This window comes from Momordica charantia, assembly GCF_013281855.1.
Source record: "Momordica charantia cultivar OHB3-1 chromosome 3 unlocalized genomic scaffold, Mcharantia_2.0 BLBB01000003.1, whole genome shotgun sequence".
NCBI lineage: Eukaryota > Viridiplantae > Streptophyta > Magnoliopsida > Cucurbitales > Cucurbitaceae > Momordica > Momordica charantia.
This window is the reverse complement of record NW_028275161.1, coordinates 19,010,131-19,037,751: the sequence shown is the minus strand read 5'-3', so window position 1 is coordinate 19,037,751 and position 27,621 is coordinate 19,010,131. Positions and strand designations below refer to the sequence as shown.

At 34.7% G+C, this 27,621-nt stretch overlaps 4 protein-coding genes across 5 annotated transcripts; 2 read left to right on the top strand and 2 right to left on the bottom strand.

Moving 5' to 3' along the window:
- Positions 1 to 3,021: 3,021 nt before the first annotated feature.
- On the top strand, positions 3,022 to 6,136 carry PUB17 (plant U-box 17). Its single transcript, XM_022284396.2, has one exon. It carries the CDS (start codon positions 3,574 to 3,576, stop codon positions 5,713 to 5,715), a length of 2,142 nt encoding a protein of 713 aa, XP_022140088.1. The 5' UTR covers positions 3,022 to 3,573; the 3' UTR covers positions 5,716 to 6,136.
- Positions 6,137 to 8,151: 2,015 nt separating this feature from the next.
- On the bottom strand, positions 8,152 to 10,327 carry LOC111010635 (heat shock transcription factor A4A). Its single transcript, XM_022284117.2, has 3 exons — positions 10,168 to 10,327; positions 9,346 to 10,004; positions 8,152 to 9,261 (listed from the first exon to the last, which is right to left on the bottom strand). The coding sequence occupies exons 2-3, from the start codon at positions 9,565 to 9,567 to the stop codon at positions 8,257 to 8,259; spliced, it is 1,227 nt and encodes a 408-aa protein (XP_022139809.1). The 5' UTR covers positions 9,568 to 10,004; positions 10,168 to 10,327; the 3' UTR covers positions 8,152 to 8,256.
- A 10,359-nt stretch (positions 10,328 to 20,686) lies between these two features.
- Positions 20,687 to 23,836, top strand: LOC111010749 (BES1/BZR1 homolog protein 4). Of its 2 annotated transcripts, XM_022284276.2 has the most exons (3): positions 20,724 to 21,102; positions 22,731 to 23,497; positions 23,588 to 23,836. In XM_022284276.2, exons 1-3 carry the CDS (start codon positions 20,887 to 20,889, stop codon positions 23,589 to 23,591), a joined length of 987 nt encoding a protein of 328 aa, XP_022139968.2. In that variant the 5' UTR covers positions 20,724 to 20,886; the 3' UTR covers positions 23,592 to 23,836. The 2 variants fall into 2 exon arrangements, with proteins under 2 accessions (XP_022139969.2, XP_022139968.2); XM_022284277.2 differs by lacking the exon at positions 23,588 to 23,836 and having other exon boundaries at positions 20,687 to 21,102; positions 22,731 to 23,501.
- Positions 23,837 to 23,966: 130 nt separating this feature from the next.
- On the bottom strand, positions 23,967 to 27,134 carry LOC111010747 (RING/FYVE/PHD-type zinc finger family protein). The gene is made up of 5 exons (XM_022284275.2): positions 26,649 to 27,134; positions 25,428 to 26,312; positions 25,099 to 25,299; positions 24,592 to 24,787; positions 23,967 to 24,393 (listed from the first exon to the last, which is right to left on the bottom strand). Exons 1-5 carry the CDS (start codon positions 26,766 to 26,768, stop codon positions 24,209 to 24,211), a joined length of 1,587 nt encoding a protein of 528 aa, XP_022139967.1. The 5' UTR covers positions 26,769 to 27,134; the 3' UTR covers positions 23,967 to 24,208.
- Between the last annotated feature and the right edge of the window lie 487 nt (positions 27,135 to 27,621).

Genomic DNA, 27,621 nt, shown 5'->3' with positions numbered 1-27,621 from the left:
TAAATAAATAAAAAATTTATTATCCCACCGTTTTAATTCTTGAATATTCAACACAAATGCCCATGAGCTTCCCACACTTATATTACCCTTTTAACTTGACTTTTAAAAAATTTTAATTATTTTCTCTCAAAAACTGGATATTTTAATAAATTAAGATTGTTTATTATATTTTAATTTTTCATCCACTCTGCCCAAAGAGAGGGAGAAAAAAAAGGATTTCTAGAAATTTCTAAATTGGAATTTGTTTTGATTTTTTGACTATATTTTTGTTTTGCTTTCAATACTTTTAATGATAGCCAAACAAAATTGAATTCATGGTTTAGTTTTTAAGAAGAGTGATAGAGATAGGAGGGAGCTATAAAAAAAGTCAAATCGAAGAATAAACGAAAATGATAAACGATTTTTTCTTTTCAATTAACACGTGTACGATTTTTTTTATAACTTATAATTATAAAAAATCTGAAATGCTATATATCAAAATATATTGTTCCTTGAAAATCAAAAATGGGTTTTTGCATTTTACTCTTGTCAACAAATTCACAAATTCATAAGGTGGGGTTTGATAGTAAAATTTTATTTCTTAAATTTTTACTGTAAGGACCTTCCAGTAATGTTATTTATTTTCATTTTGAATTACTGACCCAAAAAATATAATAAAAAGTTGCTCAAAAAGTCTCCAGATTTTGTATTTTTGGACTTCCAACTAAAGAAGAAAAACAATTAATGCCTTTTTTCTTCGCCCCTAAAAGAAGACTATTATTTTGTTAAATGTGTCATTTAATAAAGTATTTTGTTATTGTTTTTCCTAATCTTAATTTTCATTCTTTATTAATGCTCCTTGGAGAAATGTGGAACAACTCCTATTGTTGTGTCTTTTCTTTTTTCTTTTTCTGAGAGGAAGATATAAAATTATAGAATAATACTTTTTCCCTAAGTTTAATGTTATTTATGAGAAAGGCACAATGCTTGTTGAGATTTAAAATTAAAATATAATTCTTCAAAGGTTTAATTTATGCATAGCTGATGCACGATTTTAGTATGTCAGCGTGTGATTTAAAGTTGGGCTCTTACTAATGATCTACCCGAAAACAGAACATAACACCAGTGTACGTAGACTTTGAAACTTAAGTTAGAAGTTAGTCCAAACTCATGTTGAAACAAGCTTATGTAGGATGCAAGGGATTACGTACCTTTTAGAAGGTGGAATTATACCGTTTATATAAAGGGAGTACAAAGGAACCATGCCTCTATCACTACATTTATTGTACTTGTCTTTCAATAGATTTTTCATTGGCAATTAAAGATATTCTGACAGCAAAATATCATTCCGCTGAATGTCTGCGATTTTTCTTCAAGAAAATAGAAAAAAAAAATGGAAGAAGAAAAACATAACCAAGTACTTAAAATTACTAACACTAGCTCTAAATTTACATACAAGTTTTTATTGACGCTATTTGAATTAAAAACAAAATAACAAGCATAGTTACAAAGTGAAAAGTTGATTTCATTATTTTAGTAAAAACACATTCTTACTTTTTTTTTTATAAAGCAAAAAGGAAAAAAAAACACATTATTCTTACTTAAGAAAGCAGCATTAAGTTTTTGGTATTCAAAATTGTATTGTAATTGGATATATGTGAATGAACAAATAACTAAATTCCATTTAATTGTGGATAGTACAAAAATGGCTCATCAACTTCATTCACTTATCCACATGCTTCATGCTAAATGTTGTTTTTTTTTTTATTCAAATTTTTTATGAAAATTTTAAGTTCAAGGCCTCTCTTAGTCTAAAGTCTAAGAATGATTTAATTTTGATTTACAAAATTTCAAAATGTCTTTTAATTCATAAACTTTAAAGAAATAATCGTGATTTTGTAAACTATAACTTCAACCCTATAATAAAACATAATCAAATCAGTTAGGATAGTATTAAGTAAGTAAATTTTAGGTGAAAAATTAATAGCAATAATTAAAGAATTAAAATACATATCGCCCGACTCAAACACACCTCCTAGAAAATCAAAGATAAAAAACAAAACAAACTCAAAAGAAAGCAAATTAATAACAAAAGCACCATACATGTTAAAACTCAAAAAATTGAATGAAATGAAATAATAGTATATTTAAAGAAAGCACAGTGTTTCTGTTCTGTTTTTTTTTTTTTTTTTTTCATTTTGAAACAAAAATTCCCTTAAAAATGGAAAAAAATGAAATTGGTTATTCATTGAGTTTAAAATTAAAAATTGGATTATTAATGTTTGAAGTCAACCCGACCCTGAAAGAGAGAGAGAGAGAATCACGTTCCGTTTCCAATTCCAAATCTCCCCTCCACGCGCCTTCCCACTCACGTGGGCTCCACGCTTTGATTTTAGTCAACACCCTTCAACAAAATCCAATGCCACACAATTACATACATAGAGGCGTTTTTTTTTACCCAACAAGATAAGAAAGAGAGTAGGTAAGATTTAAACATATTTTCTATTATCTTCTTTTGCTACTAACCTCAAACAATTTCTAAAAATATATGTCTTTTTTGGGTATATGTTTATATTTGGCTAAAAATATTTAAATTAGTCACTTATATTCTAAGTTTGTGATAAATGATCTGTCTAAACATACATAAATTTTAGGTTTAGATTATCATTTTTATGGATTCAATCTCAAATCAATTGACAATAAGAGAAATAATTCATTTATATTATAAATTCAAGGAATTGGCTTAATTTAAGTTTTTGAACTCTCATATCATATCAATATCCATCTCAAAATTAATTGACAATTAGAGAAGTAGTTCAAGACTATTACAAATAGGATTCTTTTCTTTTGAATGTGGTATCCTCAACACAAATCTCCACCGTCTTAGAGAAATAAATGGGAAGAAAAAATTAATACTTTTAGAAGTGGTTGAAAGAAAATTATTAGATGAAAAAAGGGGTTGTTTCTTGATTCTCGAACGAGCATAAAAGGAGAGAGAGAGAGAGAGAGAGAGAGAGAGAGAGAGAGAGAAGGGCAAAAGTAAGAGTGGCAAGACATTGTAGAGTAGAAGAAAGGAGAAAAAAGAGGAAACGAATGGACACGAACCTCTCATAAAAATTTATTATTGTCAAACCTTTAGCTTTGGGACGTCACTTTCATTTCACTTCTTCCATTGCAAATTTCATTCATTCACGCTCTCTCTTCCAACTTCTCAGTTTCATTGCTCTGACGCGGAATCCCCACCCAGGAAAATTTTTCTCTTTTAAAAGGGTTCTCTCTCGGTTTCCAATTCGATTTTCTTGCGTTTTTCAATTCATTCTCTAACAATCAACTACTTCCTTGACTGCCCCGATTGAAATAACATTCGGGAAAGTTTTGTTGTCTGATTTTGATTTGGGGGTTTGTTTTTCTTCGTGGCGTTTTTGAATTGCTAATTTGCGGTTTGAGTTGAGCCCACCCAGTTGTTGTAAGACTTGGATTATATCTTCCGTTGATTCGCTGGAGAGGCGTCTTTGGATTATCCTTGGTGGTTGGTTGAAATTTCTATCGCCAATCAGAAACCCTAGGATTTGAGGTTGGTGGGTTTTTAATTTGATGGCTGCCGCTGCGATTTTCTCGTCTTTACGAAGGAGGAGATCGCCGTCGCTGGAGGCTTTCTTGGCCCCCGTTGACCTCTCCGATGTGGCCTTAGTTCAAACCCTAGCGTTAGTTGCGACCGAGCTCGTTTCGCGATTTTCAGACAAGGCCTTCTTCTTCCAGCGCCGGAATTCGCGATCTCTGATACGGAGGCTCCAGGTTTGCCTCGTCTTTTTGGAATTTTTGAAGGATTCGGATGCCACTTTGCCTTACACCGCCTTGCTCTGTTTGAAAGAGCTTTATTTATTACTCTACCGCTCCAAGATACTTCTTGATTATTGCTCCGAATCGAGCAAGTTGTGGCTCTTGCTTCAGAACCACTCCATCTCCGGCCATTTCAATGATTTGAATTTAGAGTTGTTGACCTTTTTGGATGTGTTCCCTCTTGAGGAAGTTGAATTGGGGGTGGACATTAGAGAGCAGGTGGAGCTCTTGCAGAAGCAGTTGAAAAGGGCGAGGATATTTATTGATGAACGTGATGAAGCGTTGAGGATTCGCTTCCTTTTGTTTCTTGAGGAATTTGAGAACGGGCGGCTTCCCAATCCGAGAGAAATGAGGGAGTTTTTTGTGGACAAGTTGGGGATTCGGAATGCCAAGAGTTGCAGAGCTGAAATTGAGTTTCTAGAGGAGCAGATTGTCAATCATGAGGGCGACATCGAGCCCACGGTAGCAGTGCTATATGGTTTCGTTGCATTTACGAGATACAGCAGGTTTTTCCTCTTTGGGTTTGAGGAAGATGAAATCGAATCAGGTGCAACGAACCAGAAGAAGCTGAAGAAGAATTTGATAACACAGGAAATTGCCGAGACGTTTTTAACCATTCCAAGGGATTTCTGCTGTCCAATATCACTGGATTTGATGAAAGACCCAGTGATAGTTTCTACAGGCCAGACATACGATCGCAGTTCAATCGTCCGGTGGATGGAAGAAGGGCACTGCACTTGCCCGAAGACGGGGCAAATGCTCATCCATACCCGCCTCGCTCCCAACCGTGCTTTAAGGAATTTGATCATGCAGTGGTGCATAGCCCACGGAGTTCCTTATGATCCACCAGAGGGGATGGATCCATCTGCAGAAAGTTTTGCAACGGCTTCCCCCACTAGAGCTGCACTAGAAGCCAACAGAGCGACAGCTGCAATTCTTATCCAACAGTTAGCAATTGGATCACAAGATGCGCAGACCATCGCTGCTCGAGAGATTCGTTTGTTGGCGAAAACAGGGAAAGAGAACCGTGCTTTTATTGCAGAAGCCGGTGCCATCCCTCATCTCCAAAAGTTGCTGGCTTCCCCCAACCCCGTTGCACAGGAGAATTCGGTGACTGCTATGCTCAATCTCTCAATATATGACAAGAACAAAAGTCTGATTATGAGTGAGGTAGGGTGCTTAGGATCAATAACCGAAGTGTTGAGATTTGGACACACTACAGAAGCACGGGAAAATGCTGCAGCTACATTATTCAGCCTGTCTGCAGTTCATGACTTCAAGAAGAGAATAGCAGAGGAGGGTGGTGCAGTTGAAGCCTTGGCAGGTTTGTTGAGAAATGGTACACCAAGAGGAAAGAAGGATGCCGTAACAGCCTTATTTAATCTGTCAACCCACACCGATAACTGTGTGCGGATGATCGAGGCCGGGGCAGTAACAGCACTTGTAGGAGCATTGGGGAATGAAGGTGTTGCTGAGGAAGCAGCAGGTGCATTGGCCTTGATTGTTAGACAGCCCGTTGGTGCTGCAGCAGTGGGTAAAGAGGAGAGAGCCGTGGCAGGATTGATAGCAATGATGCGATGTGGGACGCCGAGAGGAAAAGAGAACGCAGTTGCAGCTTTGCTTGAGTTATGCCGAAGTGGGGGAGCTGCCACAACCGAGCAAGTATTCAAGGCCCCCGCTTTGGCTGGATTGCTCCAAACGCTTCTATTTACCGGTACCAAGCGAGCAAGAAGAAAGGCTGCTTCACTAGCCAGAGTGTTCCAAAGATGCGAGCATGTTGCAATGCATTATGGTGGATTGGGTGTTGGTTATGCCTATGCAACTAACTCGGCCTCGGATCCGAGCTTTACAAGCGAGGTGTCTGTGCCAATATCCATCTCGGTACCCGTCGTATAGTTGAACCGTTCACCATTGTCTAGTAGGCTTCAGGCTTTACATGGGTTCCCAATTTTGTTAAAATGTTTACAGATTCTTTAATTGAAATTTAGAAGGGAAGGATTCTAGCTCAACCATGTCCATATTTTATGAAACAATGGTTGCCATGAATCATGTAATCTACTTTTCTCTTAAAATACATGTATCATCTGCTGTGGTAGAAAACATTGGCAAAAAAATGGAGGCTATGCTTCATTCTGATCCTCGAACTAGGATGGCCTCTTTCCATTCCACCCCCAAGAAGCACAAATACCTGAAACTGGAAGTTTTATCCAATGCCTTCACCATGAGCATCTCCCAATGGGCATCCATATTTTTCAGAATTGTTCCCTATCAAATTGGTCATCATTATCATGTTGAATAGAGGATATCCCTTTCAATATCCATGAAGAAATATCATGATGTGAATACTGTTTCTAGTTGATTGATTGGAGACCATTAATCAACTACTATATGCGAAGCTATCAATTACCATTATCAAAACGACAAATGCTAACAGTTCAACAGATATCAGAACTTCAATTCTTGCACTATTCATTTCCCTTATAAGGATTGAAAACAAATGCTGGTGTTGTTAGGTGGCAAAGTTATGAGCATTGGGTTGGGGAAGTCCCACTGAGTGGCAAAAATGTGTTCACATCAACAGTGAGTTGTTAGGCAATGATCAAGAATGGTGGGGCATGGCTTCACCACTCGTGTACTGCAATGCAATGAGATGAAGGAAAAGGCACTCAAAGTGGAAGCAGAGTTGGCCATTTTCTCCAGCAACCATTGGTCTGTATCTGTTTCTGTATCTGAATAAAAACAAAAAATCAACATGGTGGACTCATTATGATGATGGGTTACACATTATTTTCAATTCAAATGCAAGCTGCTGTTCTTTTTCCTTGCTCTAAAAGCAACTTTGCACCCACTAACCCATTCAACAGGCCCTTCCCACATTGAGATTTTACAGCACAACTCCAGCCATCCCAACTTCTGGAGCTTCTTAGGTGAAACTTGAAGGGAACGAGTTGAATTTGGTTGGGCTGATTTGGTATTTCTCCATTTTTATTCCTTATATGGATAGAATTAACCCTTTTCCTCTCTATTCTTTGTAAAGTTAAACATGTAAAATTTTCACTTCCACTGTTGAATAAATTCTAATGAAGTTTTTTGTCCATAATTGTTCCCAGGCCAGATTACATGCATTTGCACATGGCTGGAGTGTGAATAACTTTAAGTTGTACAGCTCTAAACAGAAATAAAGAGAAGGAAAAAAGATCATGGAAAATGAGAATAAAATTTGTGCAGTCCCAAATTAAAAGTAATTATTAATTGTCCTTCCTCATACTAACCGCAGTAAAAATTTGAACCCAAGAACCAAAGCGAGATAACCAAAGATTAGCAGCAGTCAGAGGTGAAACTTGGACGCTGTTTCTTTCAGCAGATCTCTGTGTCCATTTCAGAGTGGAATTTGCAGCAAGATTGTCCTTCATCTTCATGAACTTACTGTAAGTCGAAATCACCATTTCAGCGTATTCAAAAGTTACCTACAATAGCCCAAAGAATCAGAAAGTGATACTCAGAATCTTGAACATACCTCAAATGATGAGAAATAAATATCACACTCCAGATGATTCAGATGGAGCATCAGATATGAGATACTTACCACTTGGCATTAAACAAAAAGAGATTTTTCTATTAGGATGTCAATCCTCAAGGGCTGTTGGAAGTCTTTAAGGAATCAGCAAAACAAATATGATGAAATATTAGACAAACTTTTTCTTAACATGTTAGAGGGTTTCATGATAATACTTCACTGATATCTCCCTAACAAAAGATAAACCATTAATCTTCTAAGACTAAAGGAAACAGAGAATAAATTGGGAGTAAAGTTTTGTGTTCCCTATCATGATCTCTGAAGCATAAGTGAATGATAGTCAAATTCAGTAATAATGCCACCTTTGAAACAGGCCAAGAGAGACTAACCTTTAAGGTAACTGTGTTTCTGTATCAAGACAATGAGTTTCTTTCTATAACCTTGAAAAGGCAAGAAACTCTTCACCACTCTCTCAAGAGCTAGCTTGAGATTTCACAGAAAAGCAACATGCATGGTAATCTGAAGTTTCTAATTACATTTTGCAAGTGAAGATTGAAACAAACTAACCCAATATTTCACAGTACTTCATGTTCCTATAGAAGGAACCAGAGTTCTAAAAAGTTCCCAAAATCAAATTATAATGTTAGAAATGAGAAAGAGAAACTAGTGCTCGTAAAACAAATGACAGAGGAAGTACTATGGACAGAAGACAATGCACAGATTTTTATTTAAAAGAATACAATGATGTGGCAACATAGAATCTTGGGAGTACAAGGCAAGTATTATGAGGGAGTTTTTAAATCAATGAGATCATCTGAAAAAGGACATGGATGAGAGCCCAAATGTTCCATTCATAATAAAATATGTTACATGTGGAAGCTATGGTGAATCAGTAATTCAGAAAAACAATCAACCTATGATCAAAATTTCTCTGCTGGAGTAAGGTGCCCTATTTGTTCTACAACGTTATTTACACTCCTCACATTCCACCAAAATTTTCCGTGATCTCTCTGTCTTTTTTCTTCAACCACGACATTGGAATCTTTTCTCGCCGATTGAACTTCTTGTGGGTCAGATGAACCAGGATTCTCCGTCAAGAATTGCTCCCAGAATCCATCATTGACTCCAGTTGGTACTGGAGCATTGACTCCAGCTGCTTGATCTCTCGAGGCTACAGATTCCGGAGCAACGGTTGCCACGGGCGGCTCCAAATTCATGTCAATTCCAGGTGATTTACATCGAAACTCCTCGCTAACTTGTCTGTGAGACATAGCAGGGCTGCTGGCATGACTTGTAGATTCATCCAACTCCAGGTATGAGCTTGAATCAAGTGGACTAACTTTTTGACCAAAACTATGGATAATGCCTTCCCAAAAGATCAGAGATGTCTCAAAAAGTTCAAACTGCTCTCTTTTCAAAATTGGATCAAAACTACAATCCATATTTTCTCTAGCCACGGATTGAGTTGTCCCCCCCATCTGGTCATCCTCAAGCTTGTCTTCATTGTTGTTGTAAGCAATTCTAGGCAATCTCCTCTTTCTCTCAGGAGTTTCCAATCGTGGCAGAAGATCCAAGCGAAGTCCTGGGACCACCAAACTGATAAACGTTTGCATCTGCTGTTGCATATGTTCGAACCGATCTTTCAAATTCTGCATTTGTAATCCAACTCCCTGATGCTCTTGCTCGTGTCTTCGTAACTCCAGAAGAAGCTGCTCTTTATCCTGTTTAAGCCTTTCAATGTCACCTTTCAAACCCTTTCTTTCCACTTCAGTCAGCGGAGAGGATATTCCTTGTCCATGAATGTTCTGTAAAGAATGACTATGGACTGGTTTTCTCCTGTGGATGTTCTTCATCAGATATGGCTGACCTCTAACAAAATCCTCATTAGCAAATTCCCATTGCTCAGGATCGACCTTCCTGAACCCCTAAAGCAATCAACAAAAGATTCAGACAACAAAAGCAAAAACATAACCACAACACTACAAGAATGAAATTTATCATCATCTTACATAAGTATTGAGCTGCCTGATGAAGCTGGAGAAGTTGCTATGCTTGAAGAATTTTGGCAACAGAACTGATGAGAATTCCAGTGGATTCCGAACAACAAAGCTTTTATTACTAGGAGTCCATGAAACAATCGAATCAGTCGAAGGATCATCGACCATGTCATATGTTTTGACTAAAAATGGAGGCAGCGAACTCAAGCCGCCGCCTCCCTGAGCTTCATCCATTCTATAACCTAACCCTCTCCAATCCCCAAAATGAAACCCCCAAATTCAAAATCCAGAAGCTATACATACATTAACAGCTCCTGATCCGTATACCGAAATTGCAAACAGAAGTCCCAAGTATCAAATCCCTTGCTAAAGAAGATCAATAGAAATCTAAGAAATTCACCACCTGGAACAACTTCGAGAACAATAATGATAGTCCACTCAATGGAAAAGGACTCCTCTAAACCTCTAAAGCGAAAACCCCGAGCTGGGTCTTCATTTTGACTACCAAAAACATCGCTAAATCTCAGAGATTCCCGTCGGAGCTTGATTTCCGGATAAACCCAATTCAGAGCTCTTGAATTCCCATAAGGGATTTTGTAAGAGAAGATGAATTTTGATTTTCCATCGACTCTGCCCCAGTCAACTCAAGTAAAATCTGCTCAACTTATAGCCTAAAAAAGACAAAAGAAAAAAAAGTTGCGGAATCAAATATAACGGTTCGAACTAATAGAATGCTTATGCAACCTAATCAATTCGATTCAACCAATACAAATGGGGGAAAAAGCGACGACAAAAGATTCCCAGATTCGAGGGCAAACTGTAGACACTAGGTACCTGTAGTTGCACTGCACCAAAACAAGCAGTTCTTTTTCCTTCGCTGGATTAGGAGAAATTATAGTTCTGAAATAAAGAAAGCTTTAGTCGACGAGTAGAGTACCAAACATGGCCTTGAAAAAATCATCAGTCGCTTAAAAATGGTGGAAAAAGAAAATAAAAAGACGGAACTTGGAGGATAAGGCAACAATTACAAAGCGTCCAATTATTGAAATTTGCGAAATTGAAGGAGGTGTACGTGTAAGATAAAGATTGGCCGTTTTTTCAAACTACGGGGAGATTTTTCATTTAACGATTTTTTCTTTTTTCCTCATAATAAAAAAAAAAGTTTGGGTCAAATTTAACCAAATTTTTAATTTCATTAGATTATATTATAAACTTAAATAAATTGTAAAAAGTAATGTCTGTTCCACGAGAATCTCAGTAAGAGAAAATTCGAATTTATGAACTTGATTTGTATTGAATATATGTTGTGTTACAATCTCTAATGTATGATCAGATGTGAATTTTAATTCGAAGGCTTGTGAGCTTGTTCTCGAATCAATGGGTCTACGCTTTCAGCTTCTAGCGTATCGAAGAATCTTTAAAATCTTCGGCTGTGAAGCTTGACGCTTGGCGCTTGATGAAGTCTTTGGCTCGCTTGATGAAATCTGCAGCTTGTTGAAGTACTTTAGTTTTGCAACGTGTTCTTCGGTCGGTCGCTTGGCGAAGAGAGGGTTCAGAATTCTTAAAGTCTCGTAGTCTTCAAGTCTTTAGTTCTTCAAGTCTTGTTAGTTTTGGATGCTTGGCACTCTAAACGGTTGTAGATGACTCTGAATGCACCGAATGCTCTGAATTTCCAATGCTTCTCGATCTTTTTTTTCTCTTCCTCTAGATGAGAGGTGACCGATCCTATTTATTGAGCTTGGTGGGTCTTGGGCTTTAATGGGCTGTGGGCTTGGGTCCAATCTCTTTATGGGTTTTGATCCAATTAGTTGATTTCATCGGATGACCATAAGAGAGACACGTGGCACAATTTGATTTGCCGATTTAAAATTAATTTAGGACACGTGTAATTTTATGATTGGTCTAAAATATAATTTTAAATTTTGATGTGGCATTTCGTAATTTGTCAAAATTTCTCATTCAACAATGTCCTTAGTTTAGTTTAAGCTAGATATCAAATATTTATTTATCATTTTAAAATTTTTAAAAGTCTCAATTTAATAAATTATGATTACAGGTCTTTCATACAAAAATGTGTTAAAATTTGTTAATGGAAAATTGATGTGTAATTAAGTGTGGTTACATATTTAGAAAGTGGGCATACCCCTTGAAATAAATGGATTTTGTTGTGATGATTAGGTCGGATTTTATTGATGGGTGGGTTGAGTTTCACATAGCATCTGAGTGAAATGACGTCTACCTATCTAAATATGTTAATGAAATAGAATAATTCAATGATACATAACTTTTTGTTAACAAAATTCAACCATTTTTATGGAAAAACCTAATTGAAAATTGGTATACATTGAAGATTTAAGAAATTTACAATAATAGAGCCAAATTGAGAATTGCCTAAAAGAATATGAACAATGCTATATATTTAGTGTTTATTTTATTACAAAATATTTGTATTTGGTTCTGGGCGTTCAAGAATTTGGAGCGTTGATTCTATCTACTATTGTCTAAAAATAATATGTTATTAATCACGAGATAAACCAAAAAATAACCCATTTTGAATAGTAAAATTTAATAAGGATATTTTCATGGGTACTTAATTTTCTTATTATGTTACCATGGCGGGTGGCGTCATGTAGTGGGCTTGTGGCCCAATGGGATACCCCCTCCCCGATTCTAGCTCCGTGGAGTGCGTAGTCAAGGCTCCCCCTCCTCCATTCAAAAACAAGCCCCACAACGTCGATTATCATGTTGAATAGTCGTCGACGCTCTCGTTTATAGGGATCCAATGGCAAAACCAAACGATAGATTCTGCGTTATCAAGAATTTTTGTTTAGTTGGCTGGCATTTCCTATTTGAGCATTTTATTTTTTTACACGTTTGATTTTGGTTAGATTTGACTATTTTTATTATTGAATTTAGGTACTTTTGTAGCTTAATTTTTTGTGACGTTAATGGATATAATTTGTTAATTTAGGATTAAAAAGAGTATTAATTGGCTATTAGTTTAAGTTTGAAACTCAGATCATCTTTGTGAAGAGAATGGGGAAAAGATTTGGGAAATGAGTAGATAACTGTATAGATTTAAATTCTAAATCGTACCAAAAAAAAAAAACCAATATTGTATCTTGCCAAGAATTGAGTTACCAATGTCAAAAACTTACGTCTATTAGCAAGCTGAAACTCAATACAAATGCGGCAATTAGATCTGCAACAAGGTGAGTGAGATTAAGAGGAGTTATTAGGGACCGTGTTATTGAAATTACCGGTGAAATATATATCTCGCCAATCTCGATTGTCAATATAAGTATAGTTCATTTTAAATAAACAAAATAGAAAAAATATATATTTTTTCTTTTGATGTTGGAGGTTTAATAATTACCTCATACTTGTCGTATTAAAAAATTAATATGAAGTTGCCAATCATTCCAACATACCTCAAGTATCTATTATCATCCAAAAAATGGATGGTTTGATCCATTAGCTAAAAAAATAGAGGTCAATTTTTAATTATACTTTTTGATACTAAACTTTTACTTGTGTTTTTAGTTTTATTCTTTACCTTTAATTTATGTGATGTCGAGTTCCGTTCATCATTGAATTCTAATTTTTTTTATAATTTTAAAATACAGTTCTAATTTTGTAACTTTGATTAAGGTCTACATTTAATGTTTATCAGAAAAAAAGCTCAATTGGTTATCTACATTTGATTTTGTAGCCGGTAAAGATATAATTCAACTGATAAATTTTTTGAGAGCATGGCTCGTCAAGTTGCATCTATGTCCGATCAAAAAGTTTTGAGTTTGAATTCCTACACTTTTATAAGTTGTACTTAGAAAACAAAAAATTAATAATAAAGAAAAAAACTTGAAATCATAAATTTCAAATTGAAAAACACAAAATATTGTTTAAATTAATTAAACATTTGAACTACATTTTATCTAATGATAATAATAACATATCATTACGATAAAATGTAGTTCAAATCTTTGGTTAATTTATATCATTTATTTGTTTTTATTCTCCCTTGAATATGTATTACTTGTTTTGAACACCAAAATTCTTTTTCTTCGTCCTTTTCTTTTTCTTATAAAAATTATAAGTAGAAGATTCAATCGACTTTTGAGATGATAATAAGTGTCTTTTAACTATTGAATTATGTTTAGTTGATTTTTTTAGTATTTAATAAAATAAATTGTATGATCAGTTTTTTCAGATTTTCGTTTCTAATCTTTGTAATAAATGAGTCTAATAATTACTATAAATAGCGTTTATTCTTTTACTCAAGTAAATTATAAATTGGGTGTTATATATTATGAATATAATGTAGTGGATTTTTTTTCTTTTTTTTTTGAGTACATGATTAATGGATTAGTAAAAACGAAACCCTGTCTTTTATGAAAAGAATTTCATCATATCCCTAATGTTATAATTAGTTGTAGAACAAAGGACAAGAGAACAAGGATTTTAGAAGAATGTAAATTGATGTTGCTTCATCATTACTCTGGAAAACATGTTGTAAGATCATAGCCCATATCCTTTTAAAACATGTTTTTTTTTTCAATTTTTTAAATTCAATTAAAATTTGGATGCTATTGTAAGAAGTGCATAACTACAAAGGTCTAATTAGTAAAACAAACTTAGGATTTTTAATAATTAATTTTACAATTTTGGGGAGGTATTTAAACATTAGACCAAGTCTTTCTTTTTTCCCTTTTGTTTTTTAATTGGTTGGAGATGTTTAAAATAATAACACCATAGTTGCCACATGCTACAAGTAGGCATATGTAATTTTAAAAAATTATCTGCTTCAATTCAGTTTATATACATTATAAAAATAAAAGTAAATTTAATTCAATAGGAATCATTATTATTAAAAAAAATAGAAATGATAATATTACTAACATGTCCAAACTTTTAATATTATTTAGATGTGGATTGGGTTTGCTTTTCACTTAATAACCAAAAAAAGAAGAAGAAGAAGAAGAAGAAGAAGAAGAAGAAGAAAGAAAGAAAGATAAAACTTTTATTCAGCCAAAAATTATTTGAATTGTTAAGCATGCACAGAGATCTAAATTAAGAGGGTGTGAGTTCGATCTCCACTCCTACACGTTGTACTTAAAAAAAAAATCTATTTTTTTATTATTAATTAGTTTAGAAAAAATATCCCCCATTGTCATGGCAAGGATAATATAATATGACCCTATTAATTTGTAAAAGTCTTGGTAAATAAACGCATAATATTGGCCGTTGAAAATTTTTCTCAAAATTAATTCACCACGGTTGATCAAAATAAAGTTTTATATAGTTTTTTCTTTTTTTTTTTTTATAAATCAAAATATTATTATGATGATTCGCACTCGAACTCCAAAAGGATTAAATTCATGTTGGATAGTTTGGAAAGTGAAAAAGTCAGAGCATATATACATTTGAACTATCGGCTAATACTAACTTATGTACTATAGAATTTGCTTTTTTCTGGACATCGCAAGGGACGGGTATCCTAAATTTATTTAAATTCAATCCTTATCCGAGGACTTAGATTTTCCAAGAGATCATGTTGATCTTGTTACTTTTAAATTTTATAAATTTCTTAAAGCCCTACTGCCATATTTTGTAATTCATTACATGCTTCTAATAACAATTGTTCAGCTATGGTTGCAGATTAAAATTTACAACACTTAATTAAATTCGATGTTTTAATTGGGAGTTGAAGACCAAATTTGAATCACTTTGTTAAATAAATTTCACGATCAAAATTGGCAAATTACCATGAATTTGAAGATTTTGTGTAATTTAAATTTTCATGGGGGCCGTGAAAGCATCCATTCGTCCAGTCCAAATGATTGTAATCTTTGACTTGAAACTTTGAAAGGCCAAACCCACCGTCCAAAACGACACCGCTTCAATATGAAACGTGCTCGCTCAGTGGCTGTCAGATCAACCCCATCATCAGTTTTTAACGGATATGATTAGACTACACTGCGGGCCCCACCTCCTTAAAACCAACCTGGAAAATTATAAATAAAAAAAAAAGTGCATGATAATTAATAATGCCCCCGCACTCGCCGTCTCGGTCTCATCAGTACCGGACTCCATTCCCGAACTTGCATTACAGTATAATATGTCTTCAGGTCCGCGGCGCACGTGTGGACGCTTCCAAGCCACCACGCCACAAATTCTAGTTATTTTTCGGAAAATATTTGGTTACACAGCAATGAAGAGGATAATATACTTGTCTTCAAAAAAAAGAAAAGAAAGATAATATGCTACTGGTAATTATTTTGTCCTATTTAATCAATATTAGTTACAAATAAAAATAACCTAACTAAATGGGTAATAAATAAAATATAAATCTCAATGGATAACAAATAAAGTACAATTATAATATTCATTATATAAGAAAAATAAATATTAATTAATTGAAAATAAACTTACAAATAAAAATAAAGTATCAAACAAAGTATGATTGTTGTAAAAGAAATTCAAATGAAAAAGATAGGAGATGTAGAAATGAAAGAAAACAAAAAAGATAAAAAGATAAACGTCCTATCCTGAAAATATAAATAACATTAAGAAATAAATGAGGTAATTTAAGAGGGTGGGAATATTATATTTGAGATTTTTAACTCTTAAAATCTTGTGGGTCACTTTATTTATATACTTTATTTCTATTATAATGCGGATTATTATACACAAGTTGCAAAAAATTGATTGAAGTAGTATGAAAAAATTTAAAACTTATAGTTCTAAATTTTATTGGAGAAAATTTGTCACTAACAGAGAAAAGTAAAAACAAAAGATTTTTTTTTTAAATAATAATGAATTGTCAAATATCTAATCATAAGGATGATAAAGTTTCTTACTCATGGTGGAGGAGTCAAATATTTTTTATATTTTCTCTTTAACTTGGTTAGAAATAACCCTACGTATAAGTTTAATTTTAGACCTTATTTTTTGAGGGGTGGTGTAGTATTTGTTTTAAACTTACGTATTTTATAATTTTTACCTTCAAATTGACTTTTGTTTAAAAATTTGTTCAAACAATTGCTTTAATGAATTGTAATATATATGACTGGTATGAAACTGATTAAAAAAAAAAAAAAAACTTGAGCTGTATTTTTGTTTAAATTTGCAATTTTTTGCAATGCTTAAATATTTGGATACAAGGCTTGTTTAAATTTAAGGTAAAAAATGCAATATTTATCCGAGCACAATGTAGAATGTCCAATTAATGAAATTAAAATATCCTTTTATATATATATTTATTTATTTATTTATTTATATTTGGAATGAAATTGAGAGTTAGGATCAGAAATAGAACTCACAATCAATTAGTTGGATATATATACAAATTACCGTTAAGTTATGTTCACTAAAGTTTATTAATAGGTAATATGATACCAAATAAATTCTTCCGCTTTTATTTATATTTTTATCATTAGGTACTCCTACTAATTCGTCTAGTTATCAATAACTTCAACCACTATTTTAAATAGTTAGATAATATTTCACTAGGTCGATTTTATTTATTTTTAGTTAAAGTACTATTTTGATATATATATTTTCCACTTTTATTTATTTTGGTACATGTACATTTAAATCATTTAACCTATTTAGTTTTTTTTATTTTCGAGACCTTCCTCTAAAAAGTAATCACTCTGGTCCCATCATTTGATTTTTTTTATCTCACTTTCTTCTATCATAACTTTAGTAGGACACTCTATTCAATATTTTTCCTAAAATGTATCCATAATTTTACGTCAAAGAGTTTTCATTATGCCATGAAATTTGTTTTAGAACTCAAATAAGGATCAAAATAATCCCTTTTTAAAATTACAACGAACAAAACGAACATTTTGAAGAGAATAAAAACTAAGAATGAAACAAAGTTAAAAAAAATATAAAATCAGAATGAAAATGAATATTTTGGAAGTAAATGATCCAAACGAATAAAAATAAAAAAAATAAAAAATAGTATATAAAGTATTCTTAAAAATTATCCTTAGCATTGAACGAAAGTGTGGATGGCAAGATTTATGTATCAAATCACACTAATTTCCAAAATTCCAAACACAACACATAAATATCTCTCTAAAAAAGAAATTTATGTTTAAACATTAAGAAGAAAAAAAAAGTTCCATATGTAGAAATATCTCCCCATTGAAATTAGGGGGATGAAAAGACCCAAGACTTTCCAAATCGAGGAAAATGAACTACATCACATGTGGAGTGGGGACACTCTCCACACGCATTGGATTACTATTAGGCGGTGATATAAACCTCAGGTGTCATTATCACTTCTCCAGCGGACAAATGATCAACGTCCGAGTTACTGCCACGTGTTCTCGGAGGGTAAAAAATAAAAAATAACTTCAACTAAACCGGGTAGCCAGCGGAAAGTGGCGCCTACAGCCGGGACCACACTAAGCTCTGGGAGACCGGGACACGTGGCTCTATCAGGCTCCTCTGTGGTTCATCACGCAAACGACGTTCCGTAGGGCGTGATAGTCACGTGAATGGAATGCTGGGGCGGAGGGTATGAGCCTAATTCGAGGCATCCTCCGTAGGGTAGGGTGTCCCTTGAAAAATAAAATTATAAATAATTATATAATCAGCGATCGCCTTTTGTTTTTATTCTCTTTCATGATTTTATCGTGTGGATGTGATGTCAACTTTTATCACCCCCTTATTTGTAAATTACAGGATTTCTTTTTCCTTTTATTTATTTATTTTTTTAATTTGTTAATAAACTCGTATTGTATTAATTTCTAAATTTTTCAATTTTATACCTAATACATTCAATCTTATATCTATTGACTTTTTTTTTTTGACATCTTTCGTTTATCTATTAGACATAAACTAAGGTAAAACTTTAAAATTTTAATTCTATATTTAATAGATTTGTAAATTTTAAAAAGGTCACATCAACTTAATTCAATTTTTTTAGTTTATAAATTGCTTCTTAAATTTTTTTATTTAAATTTTAAATTTTAAATCATAGATAAATGGGTTAAGTTTTAAATATACTTAAAAGTGTATTTTGATGACTAATTATTTAGGCTCTTTAAAAACAATTTTGTTTTTTGGGCTTCTAAGAGTGAAGGTCCCCATCCTCCATAATAATAATAATTTTATTTTTAATTTTATGTTTTTAAAAATTAAGTTTACTACTTTCACTTATAGTTTTATTTGTTATTTGATCTATTTCCTAAAATATTTCTAAAAGCTAAAATATTATAAACATTGTAAAATATGTTATGATACTTTAGGAAGGTGCCATGCTTGGGTTTGTTTTCCATTTAGTGTTATTATTAATTTTGTCTGCTATCATAGAATGTAAATCTTTTTTTTTGTTTCTCTTGAATACATAATAGTAAATCCTTTTTTTTTTTTGAGAGAGCAAATCCATTTAATTCCCCATACTATATATATATTTTTTGTATATTTGGGCGAAGCAACTCTTGGTTAGTCTCTAAAGGAAAAAAAAACATAAAAATGTGAAAATTTAAAAAATTTCTCTCTAAATTTTCATAATTAAAAGATTATGCATACAAAAAGTTATAACGTAAATTTTTGCTCATTTCTATGAAAATTTAGGACTCCACCCTATTTGTTTAAGTCTTTTCTTTTTCAGCAGCTATTTGTTTAAATCTATATCTTAAAATGATTGTGAATTTTCAGTCAAGTTTGGAATACTATTATTTTTCCAAGAGCCTAAGTATCTTTCAAAAAGTACAAAACAATATAAAAAATATCATGCTTAAGAAATACACTTCCTAAAAAAAAAAAAACAAAGACAGAGAAAAAAAAGTATTATACATTTAGAGTGGTACAAATACGTATAAGATAATTTGAAAAAATTCAGGTTGAATATATTTCTTGATTTATTATTATTATTATTATTATTATTATATTTTCATGTTCTCTGTGTCCCTCTCTTAAAAGGAGAAGTTATTCCTCCTATATATTTAACAATTACGAAATAAGAGATCGAATCATTGATACTTGACATAATAATAAGTGTCTTATTCATTGAGTTGTGTTTGGTTTAGTTTCTTTTATTTAATCATAAACGTGGTAGACGAAGAGATTTACCACTCCAAATAAATATTATGATCTCACAATAATTTTTGTAATTGGTGTAGTTTTGTCACACTTTCATCTATCTCATACAATTTTAAAACAAACTAACATTGGATATCATCATACCATCTGTAGAACTAACAAACTAACGTTGGATATCATCATGCCATCTGTAGAACTAACAAACTAACGTTGGATATCATCATGCCATTTGTAGAACTTTAGACGGATTAAAAAGTATTGTATTCCTATCTTCAAAAAGTAAAAAAAGTATTCTATTCATTTGCACAAAAAAAGTATTTGTATTTTAAACTTTAGACCAAATAAAATAAATCTCATGCTAGAATATATTGAACAACAAAACAATAAAGTATATAATAAAGAATTAAAGAGTAAAATCTATTATATAGTTGAAATATTCATCGTTACTACTATATTTGTTGAATAAATTATTTGGATAAAGAACAGTTAATTTATTATCATTTCTATCCTACCTAAAATTTCATACTCTCCTGTAACCTAACATACCTGCTATCATTTTATTCATTTTTAATATGCATTAAGATAAATAAGCGATATTTAAAATAATAAGTATCCCGCTGACTCTAGTTTATAAAAAAAAATAAATGAAGAAAAAATTAAATTTAACTATCAACTTTAAATCTCATCAATCTACACGTATGGAAAGTTTCACCTCAAACTCTAAAAGATATTGCAAAATTTATCCTATAAAATAGATAAGATTAAAAACGACATTAATTGAATATGTGAACTAATCAAACTTAATTTTGTGTGCAAAGCTTAATTTTCATCAAATTAGCACGTTTTTAGAATTATTTACAGTATTTATGCTAAAAACTAGTGGGTGAAGGTGAAGCAGCAAAAATTAAATAAAGAAATAAAAATCACAACATTGATCAAAAGTTTAATATTAAACGCAGTGAATTAGAAATTATGACGAAAATCGACACATCTTAGAGGTAAAAAATGACATTTTTACTAAAATAAAATTATGGGAAGAAAAAGTATACAATTCTCCGCCATAAATTCGCGTATATATATACGTACTGTCGGACGAACAAAAAAATTGTCTTTTTGTATTGTATTTTTTGAATTCGTGAATAAATTTATGTCATAATTATATTATACATAATCATTATATTGGGAAAAAGGAAAAATAAAATCGTAAACACGTGTTTACTCCGTGATTATGGGGAGGGAGAAAAGAAAAGAAGAAGAATGGTAATGTGGTAATTTCGCAGTACTAAACTCCAGAAACCAACGTCTCTGATCTTTCTCTCTCACGCTTTTTCTCTTTTTTCTCCCCAAAAACGACCGCCTGATTGGTTCTTTATTTCTTTATTTATTTATTTTGGTCTCACATTTTTGTTCACCAAATTCTTTCTTTCTCCTCTTCTTCTCCGGCTTCGTTCCCCCTCCCTTTCGACCGGCTCCGATCAGCCGCCGTCAGCTATGACGTCCGGGACGAGAATGCCAACTTGGAAGGAGAGGGAGAACAACAAACGCCGTGAGCGGCGCCGCCGTGCCATCGCCGCTAAGATCTTTCTCGGCCTCAGAATGTACGGCAATTACAAGCTCCCCAAGCACTGCGACAACAACGAGGTTCTCAAAGCCCTCTGCGATGAAGCTGGATGGACTGTCGAAGAGGACGGCACTACCTATCGAAAGGTACGCACTCTCTCACCCCTCTCCCGCGATCCCTCTGTTTTCTTCTGGATGTGCGTGTTCGTTTCTTCCTTTCGATTTCCTGTTGGAATTGGGCGGTTGAATTGCGGATGATTGCTGCTAACTTCTTGTTTCTTCAATTGCTTTCAATGTGGATCCGGATTTGTGGAAATGGTGCTAAATGCTAATATGATCCGTGGGTGTTATGTTAGTGTTAGGGCATTGGAACTCTTCGTGCTAAATACAGTTGGAATTGATCATGAAACTGTAATTGTTTTTGGAATTCTCCGTAATTCTATGATTAGACCTAAGTACACATGATTTTGGCCAAAAAGATTTCAATCCAATAAGAAGTTGTCTGCATTCCCGAAGTGGGGTTGGGCGTAAGTTAGTCCCATTAGGGGAATTTTAGATTCACGGACCTGTTAGGGAGTCCGACGGTCAGCTCTCGATTTTAATTCTGTTGACTACTTTACTTTTTTATTGGAGCCCACTATGAGATTCTTTCTGGTTCAGTCCATGTTGGAAGACGACGAGGAAAACTCTGAGTTTTTCAGACGCCAACACAGAGGTGTTTCCAACAAAAGGAAATGCCTCCTCGAAACCATATAAATTAACCACCACTTGTCTCTTAAAGTCTACTTTTTAGGGATGAGTTTGTTCTTTACTAAAGCCAATTTTATCTCCTTAATTCAAGCTCCACCACTCACTTATCGGCTTCGTTAATTATCCAAACACAATGGACTAATTCTGGAAAATACATACTTTTTGGGCGCCGAGTGTTGTTGTTCAAGCTTATGCAGATAAACTGAGTTTAGCTCTCTTAACTGTCCTCAAATGATTAAGCTGGATTTTGCCCATCTCAGCAATTGATGTCAAAAGGAGCAAGAAGGCTTCCACACCAGTTTCTCTCTGCACCGCACCCACCCACCAACCCACTAATCTTTTTTTTTTTCTCTCCTTTATTTAGCATGCTGGTGTACAGTGGATGGATTTCAGTGTCTGCAATTTCATAGCAGTATCATGGAGCAATTACGAAATCCCTTTTCTTTTGGTTTGCTTTCTTTATCTTTTTCCGAAAATCAACTAATGGCCACTCTTACCGAGATTCCCGGCCTTCATTGAGATACACCTTTTTTCCAGTTAATTGAGAGCACAGCTTGATAATGGCGCTGGGCCGGCAAGATTTGTGAAAATCTTCGGTCCAATCAGCCCAATGCATGGTTTCAGACTAAACAAACATTCACGATTCTTCTCGACTGCCTATGCTTTTTTCTATAGAAAATCAAATCTTTTCGGTCCTTTTCGACAAATAACGTTTTCTTTTTAGCATTATTAACACGAGGCAACAGGGGAACACGCTGGGGGACAACATGTAGTGGGGTTTTTTTTGGCGTCACTTGTATTTGCTCATCATATTCGTCGATGATACTTCTCTGGCATAGGTCGGTCTTTTATGATTTAAATTAAAGTTGGGGAGTTCAACTTTCTTATGTCCGAATTATATAGATTCTTCTTTCTACTATTCTAGTCAAACTTTTATGACAAGAACTTGGGTTGCCTTCTTTATCTCCAATTGCTGTTGATTATCATTCAGAACTGATAAAGATAATCAATTAACATTTCTTCAGGGATGCAAGCCTGTGGAGCGCAATATCATGGGCGGATCAGCATCTGCTAGTCCATGTTCATCTTACCAGCCGAGCCCATGTGCATCTTATAACCCAAGTCCTGCTTCTTCGTCCTTCCCAAGCCCCACTTCTTCCCGTTACGCCATTAAAGCCAATGACAATGCTCCTGACGCCAATTCACTAATCCCATGGCTGAAGAACCTCTCCTCCGGTTCATCATCAGCTTCCTCCAGGCTGCCTCACCACAATCTTTATTTAACTGGTGGCTCCATAAGTGCGCCTGTCACCCCTCCATCAAGCTCCCCGACAGCTCGAACACCCAGAAAACCGAATGATTGGGACAATCATCCAGCTGCTGCTCCTGCTTGGGCTGCGCAGTGCTTCTCATGCTTGCCTGCATCAACCCCGCCGAGCCCCGGGCGTCAGGTGTTGGCCGATTCGGCATGGCTTGATAGTATGCGGATTCCCCAAAGTGGACCGTCGTCTCCAACCTTCACTCTTGTGGCAAGGAATCCGTTTGGGTTTAAGGAGGCATTGTCCGCCGGAGGGTCTCGGAATTGGACTCCTGCGCACAGCGGGACATGCTCACCCACGATCGCTGCAGGTGTTGATCATACTTCAGATGTTCCAATGACGGATGGAACTTCTGCGGAATTTGCCTTTGGAAGTTGTTCGATTGGGTTGGTGAAGCCTTGGGAAGGAGAGAGAATTCATGAGGAATGCATCTCAGATGATCTTGAACTTACACTTGGGAATTCTAGAACGAGGTAAACTCAGATACCTCCTCTCAAATTAAATTCTGATGACTCTCTTGCTCCATATTGCTTATTAGATGACTATATGTCGTCCTGATGCAGGTGAAAGAAAGTCACGAGTTCCAAAATTTGGTTCTTTCTCTAAAAGGAAGGGAAAGATTCAACTGCATGTCCGTATGTTTTGATTGGCAAAGTTTGCCCCTCGGTTTACGGTTTAATTCTTTCCTTGATAATCGATTTGTCGTTCTTGTTCCTTCCAAAAAGTAAATTAGATTCTGGCTTGGTCGTTGAAAGGGTTATTTCATTGCCATATTCAATTCAATAGAATGTCAATTGTCAAGTTCTCTCCTACTGCTCCAAGTTTCCCCTCCTCCCCAATTACATGACAATTGCAAAACTTAAGTTTAAGAGGGAAAAAATCTAATAACCAGAAATTTCCAATGGAATAGGGAGAAACTATTTGACATATTGGAGGCAACCGTTCCACAACACCAATGTATTTACACAAATCATAAGTATAATCAGATCCCATTTCGACTTGTTTTCTATACATGTGCGTAAAAGGCAATAGGTGAAAGTTTATTCACAGAGACAAAGAATAATGGTGAAGAAGAACTATACAGTTTGTGTACCTAATAAAGGCAAATGCTTAACCGAATGAGGCTGTAGAGATTTCTTATTCCATGGATAGAAACCGATGAATTTACTTCAAACTGAGCTTGATCATTTCTCAATCTTCTGATAAAGATCAGCAAGAGCATTATAAAGAATGGCAGCTGCGGGTGGTCTTGGGAGCGCCCCAACGAGAATGTCAGTGGCAGTTATTGACTGACTGCCGTAGAACCGAGCATTTTCTCGTGTCCGAGTGGTAACGATGCTTCCTTTAAGTGAACATCCAACAAACGCACCTGCAAATGATGCAGAAAGCTATTGAGAGATGCACAAGAAATCTAAGGGGAGGTCACTATCATCAATAAGAAAACTCTTAGGTTTAATTCTGACAATATCCAAACCAAAATATTGTATTCTACTCATATAATACCAGAAAATGGCTTCAGAAACATGTACCAGTAGGAAACAAATAATGTCAGATAAGAACAACAAACCTTTACTACAACTATATGTATAACAGGAGCCACAACCACCATCACCAGCCCGTACGTCGGCTTCAGCTGTCCTTCCAATGACTCCAACTGCTGCACTCACACCGGCCCCAACAGCCAGATGCACATTACCACTGAATGTGTTGACAGCATCACACGTCCTCAATACAATTATGAAGTCGGTCAGTTCTCCTCCAATCTGTAAGAGAGGTGACGGCCAAATTATAGTTTAGATGTTCACTGGAGAAGGGATCAGGATATCACAAATTGTTTGAAGAGCAATCTTCATCAAGTATCTACTTCTCAACAGTATAAATGCCTCTTGAAAATTATGCATTATCTGAAGATTGATCCAATTTGTTTTCTGAAGTGCATTATCTAAAACAGAATACTAAAAGCATTAGCAATTGGGCTCAAACTATTCAAGCAACTGTTAGGTTAGTGATCTTTCTCTCCTTGATACTTGAAACTAAAGAACTAAACAAGAGTCTTTAGAGAATAAACACTGACCTGAGGCCCCCACCCCATACCAAATGATGAAATTGCAGATGGAGGAGACCACGAGCCGTCTTCTCTACGTGCAACCACGAGACCAGTTCCTACATTGTAAGTCATCACTGCTCCCACTTTGACAACAGTAATAATTGCGAGGCCTTTTGCTTGTCGTAGAATGGCGTCTGGAATTAGTTTTTCAGGCTTTAGAGAACCCACCTGAGCAACATGAGGAAAAAACATAATGAACATGTTGAATTATTTGAGAAATATAGTCAAATATTCCAGCTTCTGAAACATAGTCCAAAACTGATGGCAGGTGGCATACTTGAGACTTGAATACTGACCTTATTATAAGCTCGAATGGTGTTTGTTGCTTTATAGATCTCATATTCCATTGACTGTCCCCAAGGAAAGTTTACCCATGACCTCAATGTACTGAGGTCTGTCAAGTCATGGGTCGGTAGCTGCGCAGCATTACTCACTTTATCCATTAAATATGGTTGCACAGATTCAAGGCGCACATTACATACATCGCATACTCGTTGTGGATCTGCAACACGAAATTTTACAGGCAGCAAGCTCCTTCCTTTGGAGCAGTCCCCACAAAATATTCCACCGCAAAATCGGCAGTGATGCCTGGAGCACATTATTGGATGAAACCTCACACCACATAACATGCAAGAAGCAGCAGAACTATCAGACAGCCATCTGGGTGGCTCTGCTTCAAGAATTTCCCTTACATTTCCAAAATTTGCTTCAGTGAGAGAATGTTCCAGTTCACTCCAAGCTTGCTCCAGCATATGGCTAGACATCCATGACAACCTACAACCATTGTTACCGATGGAACCCAGTGAACCAACTCTTCCACGAGCAGCAGTTAACATTTCTACCATCACATCCCACATTGTCAACTCTTTTTCTCCCCCAAAGCACTGGCTATATCCCAATTCCTCTTCAGGGAAGCAACCACCATTCAAGTGAAAACCTTTGGCCCACTCTTCATGATCAGATTCAGACATGGGTGGAACAGAAATGGGTATCCAGACTCCAGTATCTTCCAACAAAGGCGAATCATAATAGAAGCAATTCCCACGAGGTTTTTGCATTTCTCCAATGCTTGGCAGTGACTCAGAGTCACTTTCCCTAGATTCAACAGATTTTTCACTCAGAAAACACTCGGGGCCTAACGACACGTTAAGCTCTCGAAAAGAATCGACTTCTGGATAACCCTGCACGACACTATCATCATAAGAATTGGAAAACATATTTATAAAATCAGTTCTGGAGCTCCGACTTTCCAGTTCATATAAGTTGTATTGTATGCACACCATAGTAGCCATTTTCCTGAATCATACTATTGTAAAACTGAAAGTGAAATTTGAATGATTCTACAGTCTCGCCACGATTAGAACTTCTAAGGCGAAGAGAGATAAAAATTGCCTAATTCTCGAACCAGAAACATGCCTTGCAATCAGAAGATTGACAAGAAACAAAATCAACCCCAAAATATTTAGGGGAAAAACAGACCAAAACCTAATTGAACTGAGCGACATGCATAAGCTTACCACGGCGGAAGAGGAATCGTCGGAAATAGAAACCGGATAGGGTTGGGGAAAATCGGAAGCCCTAGAGGCCAAAGTTTCGATTCCTTGAGAATCCGTCCGAGAAATCAAAATCCCCTCCATCGAAGAAAATTTTGAACCTAGCCCCGATAGCCAAGAACGATGGATCACACCCAGATGAAGAAAAGCCCTGGAGAATCGATAAGGACAATAGAATTCTGAAATTCAAGTAATTCAAATGGTTTTAGAAGGAAGTGGAGGACAGACGACGGATGGGCCTCCGTTAATTTACGTCTCTCTCACTCTTACGTTCTAATATTATATATGTTTTTGCGTTTTTGGGGATTTTATCATCTTCCACCTTCAAACTCTGCCATCGTAAATTTTCAAAAACGTAAAAATGGAAAAAACTGCTATCTTGAAATTTTCGATGATGTTCTGTACATAAATCCTATTTTGGAGAGAGACAGAGAGAGCCACCGCTGAAAATTTGGGTGATGGTTCCATTTCGAAAACTCTAATATATTCTTGCTCCAAAAAAAAAAAAAAAAAAAAAACTCTGTATACCCTATTTGGATTATATTCAAAACAAAGAAAGAAAGAAAAAGAAAAAGAAAAAGAAAAAGAAAAAGATTCCTTTTTTTATTCTCAATATGAATTGAAAAGGCTACATTTTATTTGGAAAATCACTTTGCATCCAGATCTAAATAATTTTGTACTAGTTATTTGCCCTTTTAACTTTTGGAAAATTTTGTTTTTAACAAGGTTTTCAAACTTTTTTCAATTTTAGTTTAAATTTTTTGGGGTGCAATTTTTTGAAGGGCACATTAAAATTGAAAGGAAAAAAAAAGCATTTTGTGAAGTAAAAATTAAATTCGAAATATATATATATATATTAACAAAATTTTAGAACGAGAATTGAAGTTAAAATTGAAGGGCTAGGAATGTTCATTTATTCTATGAGAACGAGTCTGCC

What these genes read in the sequence shown, in the direction of transcription:
- LOC111010749 (XM_022284276.2), top strand. Translation starts at nt 20,887, where the DNA reads ATGACGTCCGGGACGAGAATGCCAACTTGGAAGGAGAGGGAGAACAAC. An exon ending in ACGGCACTACCTATCGAAAG is followed by an intron (nt 21,103 to 22,730) that starts GTACGCACTCTC and finishes ACATTTCTTCAG; the next exon opens with GGATGCAAGCCTGTGGAGCG.
- PUB17 (XM_022284396.2), top strand. Translation starts at nt 3,574, where the DNA reads ATGGCTGCCGCTGCGATTTTCTCGTCTTTACGAAGGAGGAGATCGCCG.
- LOC111010635 (XM_022284117.2), bottom strand. Translation starts at nt 9,567, where the DNA reads ATGGATGAAGCTCAGGGAGGCGGCGGCTTGAGTTCGCTGCCTCCATTT. An exon ending in TCAGGCAGCTCAATACTTAT is followed by an intron (nt 9,262 to 9,345) that starts GTAAGATGATGA and finishes TGATTGCTTTAG; the next exon opens with GGGTTCAGGAAGGTCGATCC.
- LOC111010747 (XM_022284275.2), bottom strand. Translation starts at nt 26,768, where the DNA reads ATGGAGGGGATTTTGATTTCTCGGACGGATTCTCAAGGAATCGAAACT. An exon ending in ACGATTCCTCTTCCGCCGTG is followed by an intron (nt 26,313 to 26,648) that starts GTAAGCTTATGC and finishes AGTGTCGTGCAG; the next exon opens with GGTTATCCAGAAGTCGATTC. An exon ending in CCATTCGAGCTTATAATAAG is followed by an intron (nt 25,300 to 25,427) that starts GTCAGTATTCAA and finishes CATGTTGCTCAG; the next exon opens with GTGGGTTCTCTAAAGCCTGA.